Source organism: Hetaerina americana, unplaced genomic scaffold (assembly GCF_022747635.1).
Source record: "Hetaerina americana unplaced genomic scaffold, ioHetAmer1.1.p SCAF_1, whole genome shotgun sequence".
In the NCBI taxonomy this organism is placed as follows: Eukaryota; Metazoa; Arthropoda; class Insecta; order Odonata; family Calopterygidae; genus Hetaerina; species Hetaerina americana.
The window spans coordinates 119,701,046-119,712,622 of record NW_027286069.1 but is presented as its reverse complement, the minus strand read 5'-3'; the positions used below and the strand labels follow the sequence as shown (position 1 = coordinate 119,712,622).

At 37.7% G+C, this 11,577-nt stretch overlaps 2 protein-coding genes across 3 annotated transcripts; one reads left to right on the top strand and one right to left on the bottom strand.

Moving 5' to 3' along the window:
* Window positions 1-493: 493 nt before the first annotated feature.
* Window positions 494-3,049, bottom strand: LOC139687051 (adenosine 5'-monophosphoramidase HINT3-like). 2 transcript variants are annotated; one of them, XM_071584158.1, is made up of 5 exons: window positions 2,919-3,049; window positions 2,726-2,843; window positions 2,475-2,541; window positions 2,279-2,405; window positions 495-2,174 (listed from the first exon to the last, which is right to left on the bottom strand). In XM_071584158.1, the coding sequence occupies exons 1-5, from the start codon at window positions 2,994-2,996 to the stop codon at window positions 2,142-2,144; spliced, it is 423 nt and encodes a 140-aa protein (XP_071440259.1). In that variant the 5' UTR covers window positions 2,997-3,049; the 3' UTR covers window positions 495-2,141. The 2 variants fall into 2 exon arrangements, with proteins under 2 accessions (XP_071440267.1, XP_071440259.1); XM_071584166.1 differs by lacking the exon at window positions 2,279-2,405 and having other exon boundaries at window positions 494-2,174.
* A 94-nt stretch (window positions 3,050-3,143) lies between these two features.
* SmF (small ribonucleoprotein particle protein SmF) lies at window positions 3,144-5,247 on the top strand. Its single transcript, XM_071584147.1, has 3 exons — window positions 3,144-3,353; window positions 3,433-3,561; window positions 4,835-5,247. Exons 1-3 carry the CDS (start codon window positions 3,348-3,350, stop codon window positions 4,964-4,966), a joined length of 267 nt encoding a protein of 88 aa, XP_071440248.1. The 5' UTR covers window positions 3,144-3,347; the 3' UTR covers window positions 4,967-5,247.
* The last annotated feature ends 6,330 nt before the right edge of the window (window positions 5,248-11,577 follow it).

Genomic DNA, 11,577 nt, shown 5'->3' with positions numbered 1-11,577 from the left:
CCAAGTTGTTTTCTGTAACCCACGCGAGTCCAAATTATTCTTTCTGTGAGGATCCTTTTCCTAGAAAGATTCGCATGCATTAATTGCCAACTTTAAGAAATCAGCATCTTACATTTAAAATGGGTACGCTGTATCAGTGGTGGAAACGTGATGGTATTTGACAATTAATAACCTATGCCACAGTGGACCACAATCTGCCTCATATTTCTGGACTAGTCCTTGAAGGATATTCTGGTAAGAAAAAAACATAAAGAAATCAAATTATTTGGGACCTCAGTGGAAATTGTTTATCCTCCAAAAAATTTGAAATCCTGAGGAGTCCTTTTTCTCCAAGTGAGGTCATGGTGGCCCAGAGCTACTTTACTTCATGCTGTTTGTTTCGCTGTTTTTCACAAACGCAGCAAGTTCAAGCATTTGAAAAAAGTTTTCAAACGTATTTGTGACAAAATTTCAAATTTATTTACAAAAACTTGACAAAATATCATGAGAGATATTAAATAAGTTTTTGTACCTTAATACATGAGTTGGTACAGTACACATTAAATTATTTTAAACGAGTATAATTATGTACAGACAGGATTAATTTCAGTTGCATACAGTTAAAAAGTTCACGCAATGAAGAATTGCAGTCGTATATAAACTATTTGTTGCAAAGACATAACCTCTTGATTTATTTCAAATAAAAAAGATGTGAAAATTGTGGATTTGCCTCCAGGTTCTCTTCTCTATAACCGTGCAAATAATTATGTAATTAATTAACATAACAACCACCAATTCTTTGTCTACAGTGCAGTTTTGCCCCTTAACATTTCTTCACTAAATGCTACGGCACACCAAAGTCAGGTAATCTCCACCAGAAATGTCAGGTGGAATCCACGAAGGAAGGGGAAATGATTCCATCATTAAACGATACCAACCCTTATTTCTCCCAAAAATGGTCCCGTTTTCTCTTTTCTTGGCAACCCTCTGTACAATTTTGATTATTGAGTGGGCAGGACAAAAACACTCAAGAGCATGGAATTTCTTAACTTAGGGTCAGACTTAACTTTTATTTCCTTTATTTTTGTTAAATATGGATCTATATTTGACTGACACAGTCACTAGGAATTTCATATCACAAAGACAGTGCATAATTAAGGAAACGAGTAACATTTTAGCCAAAACAATAACTTTAATGGAACGATAACATTAATAAATCACATTAAAAATACAGCCGACATTAGTTATCACACTTAATGTAAGAGTAAACCAATTCTTCATAGTAATGTATTTAACAAATAAATACATATATTGGTACCATGCCACAAATTTACCTTGGCCACAGAAAGGGTTATCCCAATATTCCATCATAATATTGAAACTTTGGACATTTGGAAAGAAGGAAGAGGATTAGTTGGAAGCAATGGAAATGTGGATTTGGGGAACAAAGGATAATGAGAACTAGGTGGTTGGACACGGAGGAGAACGGAGAAGTATTGAGAAAAATTAAAGAGGAAAAGAATCTAAGAAAAGAGATGGAGAAAAGGAAAATTAAATTTGTCGGACATGTGCTTAGACAATACAACTGCCTGGAAAATACAATGGAAAGGGGGGTGGGGGAGGAAGATGACCCAGAAAGAAATTCATAGATGATATAAAAAGTCCTAGGAGAGTAACAGCTTACAATGAACAGAAAAGAACGGCAATGGAGAGAGATACCTCCAAACCAACAAGGATCCATCCAACTTTAGAAGATGATGATGAACATTGACTCTACAGCTGCCTTTCCACTGACATCGCAAGTGGCCAGCTTAATCTTCAAATTACGAATAGAACCAAAGGTGGAAGCGTTAATACTCCGACAGAAAATTCATAACATGATAGCAGGGGGGCTGCGGTTTGTTTTACGTCGCTGTGAACAGCAGAACCTATCCTTTCCATTGATTCTCAAGGATGTTCACAACGGGACAATATAAAACCCTTCATTCTAGCAACTAAAACGTTTGGTAAAAACAATACCGAGGAAGCAATTGAATTTACCACTTAACCATGATGCGCTATTTTAAGACACTGATTCAGTTGACAAACAATACGTGTCTTTGACTTATATTATTGATAGATATATTTGGACGAGGATAATGTAAATGCATGGTAATTGTCGCCTATGCCTGCAGTCTGCTTTCAACATATTCTGGCTGTAACATAAAGGGACAGTGATGAGTCTCGTGATCAAGAAACAATGACAGCGACAATGCAGTTATATTAGAGACTTATAAGAAAATAAATTAACTTTTATTACCGTAACAAACACAAACGAGTCTGGTTTAAAAACTATGCGTCCCAAAAGCCCCATCTTACTTGCCGGAGATATGGCATGCATATGCAAATGGCTAACTGTATGAAACGGTGGCCAATGAAAACCAAACCTGAAATCAATGCATCCATAATTATAACTACTCTGAATAAGGCTTAACAATAATACCAACCTTACTCACCTAGAATCGTTCATATCTGCTCCCGAGTCCTCCAAAATCTTCCTTCCGATTCCTTTCATGGTTGAAACTATGAAAACGAGAGCAAATAACTAATAAATCTTGGAGCAAGGCCAATTTCACTTTGATGTTAGGCTTTGGTAATTACGTTAATTAGTCATTCAACGATCCTGGTGTCTCTTGCAGAAAATAAAATTTAATAAACGCATAATGTGTATCTGCCCTTAAGATTAGTTATTCACCAATTCCCTCACCTATGTTCAATTGGTCCTTTTTCAGACATTTGGCATCAGGAATGTGGTTTTTGGTCACCACCAAATAGTGATGCTGTGCATAAGGCGCTCTATCTTTAAAAACAACGTATTCTTCATCCTTGAAGAACATAAATCAATTTTAAAATTCATCATCACACAGGACGACATCACATAGTTACATCTTTTTAGTCACCTCATACAATAACTGAGTGTCGACCTCTCCTTTGCATATTTTGCAAAATATACATTTATCGTCGATGCGTTTCTCCATGACTTTGCCAACCGCCAGACTGAATATAACTGGTATATTATACAATACTTTCACAATCAGCTGAGTCAATTTTTAAAAAATCGCAACTGGTCGAATCGGAAATATTCGATGGTGTTCGAAGGCATACTTCGATCTATCGAAATTCACAAATGCAGCTAGCCGGGTTTATTGTGTAAAGCGTGGGAAAGTGTGGTGTTGTTTAATGAGTGAAAGATACATAAAAATCAGCTTAATTTCTTCAACTTTTTATTTTAATACTGCAATAATTGTAGTTGAGGTTTGATTTTATCATAAACTGGGAGAGGAGCAGTATAGTTTCAGAAAATAACCCGGAAAGAAAAGATCATCATCATGGCGGTATTTATTGAATGAAAGTTATTTTTATCATGTTTATTAGTATAGTTTGGTCTTTGCTAATTATTATTTCTATTTGTAGGCAATAATGCCAATGAATCCCAAACCCTTCCTCAATAGTTTGACGGGAAAACCTGTTATGGTGAAACTGAAGTGGGGCCATGAATATAAAGGATACTTAGTATCCGTTGATGGATACATGAATATACAGGTGAACAAGGGTGAATTAATAGTCATTGTGTATTGTTTTTTTGGAGGGAGTGGTAATTGCAGCTCCTAACCCGTAATTTGCACTGATTGAGGAATTGAATGATCGAAAGAAAGTCTGCTAGTTATGTGAAAGAAGTTATTATGCTCAGAAGAAAGTGCCCTATTGCCATAGGGGTCCTCATGGTTTCCAACACGAACGAATCATCGACGATAAAGCTATTTAGTATATACAAACTATTGTGATTTTAACGCTGACATGGGAGTAATTTTGCTTAGATTTGCTTAGGTGGGTAAGACCGTAGTGATAAATGAGGAGACATTGACTGGTGGAAATACCGGTGGAAGGAACCCTTCGCGTAGTTGCCTTTAATGAACACAGTGGATTATGTGCACAGTAAACTGTAGGAAAAGAATTTCATGCATGTGACAATTCCTCAGGAATTTATGCAACTTAAGAATGGTCTATGGTTATATATTGTATGTAGCTGTAGTTTTATTCCGTGGTAAAAAAGAAATTATAATCTCACCGCTGAAATCTAAAATCTTCAATAATGAAGTCAAATTGAAAATAGTCCACCTCTCCATCTTGGCACAGGTTTTTGCCAACATCGGCGACTCGTGGAAGAGTTTTTTCATGAATATCCAAGTTTAAAATTAACATTGACTGACTATAATGGTGATTCCAAAGCAGTTGAAACGAGGGAGAAAGCTGTCGGGGTTCAGTTTTGTGAGAGAGATGTGTACATTAAGGGTACCTTTGGGAAATTTGCAATTTGTTTCCAAAGCAAAGATATGGAAATGTACTGTAAATTAATTAGATGTATGCGTGTGCGACGCTGATCAATTTTGGCTTATGATTGCTTTTAATATGAATAATTTTCATTGATTTTAAATCCAAACCATCACTCCCTATTTGTAAGCAAATATTATTACACTTTAGGATGAATGATGTGTTACCTGAATTAAAATTACCGTAGATGTCTTATGAATGACGAATAATAGAAAAGATACATAAAAAATCTATCATTGATTAATAAGTTCCAAAATTCGGTGGGGTGTTGGGGATTCACTGCACCACTTCAAATACAACAAACTTGGCGGAAGTACCGCTGTGTAAAGGAATTACATTAATATCTAAACCTTTAAGCTATCACATGCGAGAGTAGGCATTTTGATTTTTTCACTAATGTAATTCTGATTTTACTATTGGAAGTGTCTACTGAGTTTAATTTGAGAACCTTCTGAGTTGCTTCACGCCCCGTGTCTCTTTTCAGTTGGCCAACGCCGAGGAATACATCGACAATACCTGCACTGGGAACCTCGGGGAAGTGTTAGTGAGGTGTAACAATTTACTCTACATAAGAGGAGTCGATGAAGAAGACGAAGAGGGTGAAATGAGGGAATAGTGATGAACTTTCTGTAACTTTTGAATCATCCACAATGGGGCTTAAGTGCCTACACGGAACCTGTGAATTTCTTCATCCGGTGAAATTCAAACTTTTGGTGTTTTCCAGCGCAAATTAATCTTCTGCGAATGAATGCATCTTAAATTTGAAAAGTTCTAGATGTACCTTTTATTGTGTCAAGTCTTTTTTTACTGTTTTTTTGTTTAATAATATTGAAGTTTGTACTGGTAAGATATAAGTTGCTACAGTATGTCTTCTAATTAAAAAACATCCATTGGTCATTGATTTCGTTTTTTAGCTTAATTACATTCCATTGTGTTTAGTCTACAAAGAGATTGATGGGAGGTCATTACGTGAATATCTGATTCCAAATGAGGTCATTTAATGTTAAAGATTCATGTTAAATATTCATGATTATTTATTGAGTTAGAGCTTTGAGTTCTGAATGTAGGGTGCAGTTAAAGTTTAAAGATTTATGCAGCCAAGCTTCTCCCAGATCTTCCTGGGAGATCATAGCCGGCACAGAGAAAGGAAATGGGCCCCCTAATTACCCTGCTAATTTGCTAATTTCACATGCCCAATTGAGTGAGCTCTGCCAATCCCACCTTGGGGTTGTTAACTATGTTTTATTGATTTGTTTAATCCTGTTCAGTGTACTAGCCTCAGCTGGAATATTTGCTTCCTTTTCTTCATTTTTTTCACGAGGTCACACATGGGAAATCCCTTAAAATATCCAATTGAAAGGTGGGAATGGGATACATTAAAGACTTGCATGAAGTAAAAAGTAAAATTGCCCTAAGTTGCTTGATTTAATAAGTTTTTGAAAAAGTTCATCTACTTTTGCTGAATGCATTGGCATTTGCTATTGCATGCGATTAAACAACCACGAATTACCATTTTATTTCGTCAATGAGACTCTCCTCACTGGAGTTGAGGCTGAAACACTTGCATTCTATCTTTATGGATGAAAAGTCAAGCAATTATTATACAGTGTTAATGGAATAGTATAATTTACTTATTCGTTTAAAAGGAAAGTACTGCTTTCACAATTAAACTAACACTAACCTTTGATAATCAGCACTTGGCCCCTGCCCTCTCCTTCTCCTTGACTTTTGCCTCCAGACTCTGGTCCTAGATTGGCTCTTGACACTCTTACGACTGATCTAAGGTGACTCTCCTCTATTTGGTTGATGATGCAAATCCCTCGTCCTACATGAGCCCACCCTGAATCAATCGCTCTAAGTTGTTTGCTATCTTTGGGTCTTGCTGAAAACTTTACCAAATGAGACTCAACTTTGACCCGAGGGTCTTCACGTTATTGGATCTGGTGGTCCGTGCCTTCATGGTTTGTAGGCTTTTACATATGCATTTAAAATGTCTCGCAGCTAATCACTCTTTCAGTTCAACGATCAGTTTGCCTTACTCATGCACATATTCCTCCTATTGAATACATGTTCATGGTTTGTTTAAGGGGATCGAGATGGTGCGGGGGCTAACGTACTGGCTTCCCACCCTGAGGGCCTGGGTTCAAATCCCAGTGGTGTTGAATATTTTTCAGTGGTATCTCAATCCCTACTTGAGGTGCTTTGTGGAGGGCACTTTGAGTGAGTATGCCATCTGTCGGATGGGACGTTAAACTGCGGACCCCTTGGCGCCTTTCGTGAAGAGTAGTAGGCTAATGCCGATGCCGGGTTTCTCTCTCCACCCTTCATCCTTTCCTGCGCATCCCCTATGGTGCAAATGACCTCGGCTGTCGATCGCCTCCCCTAAATACTACTACTACATGCTTTGTTTAAAATGTATCAGGACAGGTTTTGTCAAAATAGATTTATTTCAGATATTGCTACAATGCCTCAATATTCTTCAAACTACATCCCTTTGAGCCTCAACTCACTTTTGCTAGTGCTTTTCCACAACTTGAAGCTTCTTTGATGGTACTTAGGGTCCCATGGTGGTGTCCTTGAGGGAGGATTTCAATTTCTGGGAATGAGTCTGTTAGGGCCAAGTTGGGACTGTAAGGAGGTCCATCCGAAAACCTTCGGGAGGACGAGTTTAGTGCATGTATTTCGCATTGCCAAATTTTCAGTGATATATTGGTGTGTGCAATGTCATCAATGCCAATATGTGATCTGTGGTCGCACTTAACCATCTGTTTTAATTCAGCACTTCATGCTCACATCAGGAAAAAATTGTTTCTGAATCTTTTTACAAAAACAACCTTGTGTGAGATTATATTTATTCAAAAGCATGTATGAACTATGCTGACAAAAGAAGGACGATTTATTATCATCTACTTTTATGCATACTGCGATCCATCCATGGAGTGCGTGGAACTGGGTGTTATGTCATCAGCCTCCTTTGTATCTTCTAGCCCATGCTGCTAGAGGATAAATAATTCCACGTAGCCTTACTCACTTCGTGAGATTCACCACGAACTTTACTTGTGCCCCCATTTAATTTTATTCCTAGACAGCTGCCCTTGTTGGTGCACAGTTATTGCAACAAAATTTAGTTTTAAGTTTGTTTAAAAATAATTTGAGTTAAGCCATTTATCTCCTCTTCCATCTACCCCATAGTATCACTTGTGACCTAAGTCTTTACGTCAAGTGCTATAGGTTATGAATAATTCCAATCAGGAAACATTTGAACTGCTTTTTATTAAATTATTATCACCTCAATTTAGAGTCCACCTTTATTGTTTTTTAAAGTAGATTTTATGTGAACATGAATGTTTTGAGATGTATATAAGATTCATCTTACACATTGTTTCACAATAGTTGATATACTTTCCATGAGAATGAGGTCCAATGATGATGACAGTGACTGGTGTTAGTACCAGAGACAGAGCAGTGATTTCTCTTTCCTTTGTCAGTGTACTATTGATATGAAATTAACTTCTGTCCTCCCAAAAAAAATGTTTATCCCAATCTCTGGAATGGCACTTATCCCACATTGGTAGAGGCTGTTGTTTATGAGGTGTTAAATGCATTTACAAGTAAAATTTTGGGAACGACTGATTTTGCACTGATTATCTCTTTAAGAAGTCCTCTTTGAAACATTGCAAACAGTCTTTTGTTCATCCCTCGTATGAAATGTTGAGGTGAAGCAGAAACTAGTCTATTTCAGAGGAGAGGAAAAGGCATTCAAAAGTTCCCAACTGAACTGTAGTATTCATCTATCTTAGCATTCCTTTTTCTGGAGATTCTCACTGCCTTCATTTTTTCTCATTCCGTACCAATTGCACTTAATTCTGTTATTTGTTCTGCAATTATTGTAATCACAGTAGTGAATCCTTATTTGTCTGAATGCCCTTGATATGTTGCATGGGCACCACCAGATTATGAAGACACTTGATGCTAATTCTCACTTGTAAAGTATTCACTCCAGCCCCTCATCACAGATGTATGATTTAAGTGTGCCTGTAGCATTTACAGTGTTCCATTATTCAATTCTCCACAAAATTATAAGAGAGACTTATGTGTACTCTTAAAAAAAAACACGTGAGTGATGCTTGGGGTGGAAAAGTTTGTATTCTGTGAAGATATTTTTAAGACAAAAGTTTTTTTGAGAAAACATCTTACACTACATATTTTCAAGGGTCTTGAATGCGCTGGAAATCCATCATAGGAAAAGTGAGATAATCTTATTTTGGAATGCGTAAAACTGAGTGTATTCCTGAAAAATTACTACTCAAAATGAATCAGTGGTTGCCATCCCAGGTCTCATAAACTAATTTGGAGGGTGCTGAATCTAGATTCTATAAATGTTGGTCACCAAATTTTGGAGCAGTGGTTGGTCAATTATTGTTAAAGAAAGATTTAGTTTGAAAATATGGATAACTTCACGATTTAATTTTTAAATAACTTTCACAGGATAGTTTTATAGCTGGAGAGGGCTGAAATTTAATAGTTATACTCAAATACTTCATGATAATGTCATTGTGTAAGTGCAATTTAAGAGCCACAACTTCCAAATGGCTCGAACACCATGTAACTGCAGCACAGAGGCTGTTGACAAAGGTCACATTTATACCGTGGCTTTGTCGTTTCATGTTGATCATCTTTCAGTTTCCTACACTCTTCATGTTTGAATTGGTGGTTGGTGAACACTTTCCTGATTTAGGACAGGTTATGTACTCTTGATTCCAGACATCGATTTGCAACATTCATTTCTTGCCTTTGCTATTGAAATTAAAAAATGAATGTCCCTGCGAGACTGGAAAATTATCCCTCTAATTTTTAGGGACCAATTTTGTTGGCGACCTCCAAAGTTCTTCAACCTCATTATTTTAGTCACATAATACTTATAATGATGGCTCAATAAGGCCATTAGACAGAGCATTTTATTTTATGCCGACGCCGGGTTTCTCTCCACCCTTCATCCTTTCCTGTCCTTCCCCTATGGCGCAAATGACCTTAGCTGTCGGTCGCCTCCCCTCAAAACTACTACTACTCTTGGGGAAAGCAATGCAAGCAGGGAGAACCCTCTTGTGTTTAAATGCCTTTATGGTCATTAATCAAATCAATCAAAGTTTACATGTGTTTCAATGCTTGGAATGCTCCATTTAAGTAGGCATTTGAGGCCCACTTTCTTTGCTTAGAAATAGTCATACATAACATGGCTAAAATAAATAAAACACAATGTTTCCTTTTTAAGAATGATGTAGAAAAGTATGTTGTACCTCTGTGAATTTTGCTGAGCACTACTTCTTTGAATAGTGGTGGATTTAATTGCTGCATTGTGAATTATTAATACTGAAAATACTTAGTTCTTCCAAATATGTTTTATCATGCACGACCTAGGCTTTGACTTACAAAGATATCATCAGGTGAAGTACAGAAGACATTGCTTTAAATGCTATGCAGAGGGGAAAAGAGGAAGGTGAGCTCATGTGTGTGGAAGGGGGCAGAAAGGCATTCGTGCGTCAGAGAGGTCTGTGGAACAGAGGGAGGGCAGAGCAGGAGGAATACATCAATTAACCAATTTATACAAGGTCTGTTGAAAAAGTACCACGACTTCTGTGTTTTTTCAAAAATTATTTCTTTATACATGAATATCTATTTTGTCCCCTTCAAAGTAATGCCCATCAAATATTTTGTCCCCTTCAAAGTAATGCCCATCAAATATTTTACACTTATGCCAACGCTTTTTCCAACCCTCGAAGCATTTCAAAAAATCTTTGTTCGCGATTTTGTTCAGCTCCTCCATCGATGCAGTCTTTATCTCGTCATTGCGTCGTCCTTTCATGTGCCTCTTCAATTTCGGGAATACGAAAAAGCCACTACGGGCCAGATCTGGCGAATTCGGTGGCCGCGAAATCATTAATATGTTGTTTTTGTCCAAAAACTCGCGCACAAGTAACGATGTGTAAGCAGGGGCGTTGTCATGGTGCAAAGCCAATTTTTGTTCTTCCACAAATCCGGAAGTTTGTGGCGGATTGCTTCTCGCACAACTTGAAGGTAATATTTTATTTACCGTTCTACCCTGAGGCAAGACCTCACCACGCCCCAGCAGTCGAAGAAAACTGTAAGCAAAACTTTCACATTCGACCAAATGTTTCGCGCTTTTTTCGGTCTTGGCTTGTGCGGTAGCTTCCATTGGGATGATTGAGCTTTAGTTTCCACGTCATAACCATAAACCTATGATTCGTCAACAGTTCTGACCCTCTGGAGCCAATTTGAGTCGTCGCAGACAGAGTCATTAGCAATGCGTTGCTGTTTTTGGTCGAAATTGAGCAATTTTGGTACGAATTTCGCGGTGACCCGTGTCCAAATCGTTGGTAAAAATCGAATGGCACAAGACAATCGAAAAGTTTATGTCCTCAGCAACTTCTCAAACGGTGATGCGACGATTGGCTAAAACTATTTTCTTCACTTCATCAATGTTTTCGTCTGTCGTTGACGTGCTCGGGCGTCCGGCACGCTCTTCGTCGTTCGCATCTTCTCGGCCTTCTGAGAACATTTTGTACCACCGATAAACATTGCTTTCTCCATATGCCACAGTTAACATTCGGAATGCGTCCGCGCACTTACTTTCGTTTTTCATACAAAATTTGATAAAAATCTTCGGTCCATTTTTCGAACAAGCTAAACTCGAAGACAAGCCAAAACCCGTCCAAGCAAAACAGCTGTCAACAATTAACTGAACATTCAAAATGGCCCAACTTTTCGGCATAATTAAAGAGACATAAGTACCAACATAAAGCCATAAAAAATCGAAAATATACGTAGCCCGCGAAAATTCAAAATTCGCGACACTATTTTAATAGACCTCGTATATACCCTTACAGTGAATGTTCCTGGCAATTTCCAAATGTTCCAAGGCATACTCCCTTCCTCTCCAAATGTACAATCTCAGGATCAAAGTCACTTGTGTGATTGTTATCCAGGTTACTACTTCAAATTCAATGAGAAATGCTTCATACAAACCCATGGGATCCCTTGTATCATCTCTACTTGTGGGCATCCACATAGGCCAGGTATAAAGTGAGCTTATCTCCTCTTCAAGCAATATAGTGGAGAACATAGTCTGTTGGCGCCATTACGGAGGTGATATATTTTGCATGTAGGTGGGTTTACAAAGACAGCTCCACAGTTTCTTGGTGTTTTTAA

Excerpts from the sequence above, each read along its gene's own strand:
- LOC139687051 (XM_071584158.1), bottom strand. The coding sequence starts at position 2,996 with ATGGAGAAACGCATCGACGATAAATGTATATTTTGCAAAATATGCAAA. Across the intron at positions 2,542-2,725 it reads AAAGGACCAATTGAACATAG|TTTCAACCATGAAAGGAATC; the intron begins GTGAGGGAATTG and ends TCGTTTTCATAG. Across the intron at positions 2,406-2,474 it reads GCAGATATGAACGATTCTAG|GTTTGGTTTTCATTGGCCAC; the intron begins GTGAGTAAGGTT and ends CATTGATTTCAG.
- SmF (XM_071584147.1), top strand. Across the intron at positions 3,562-4,834 it reads ATGGATACATGAATATACAG|TTGGCCAACGCCGAGGAATA; the intron begins GTGAACAAGGGT and ends GTCTCTTTTCAG.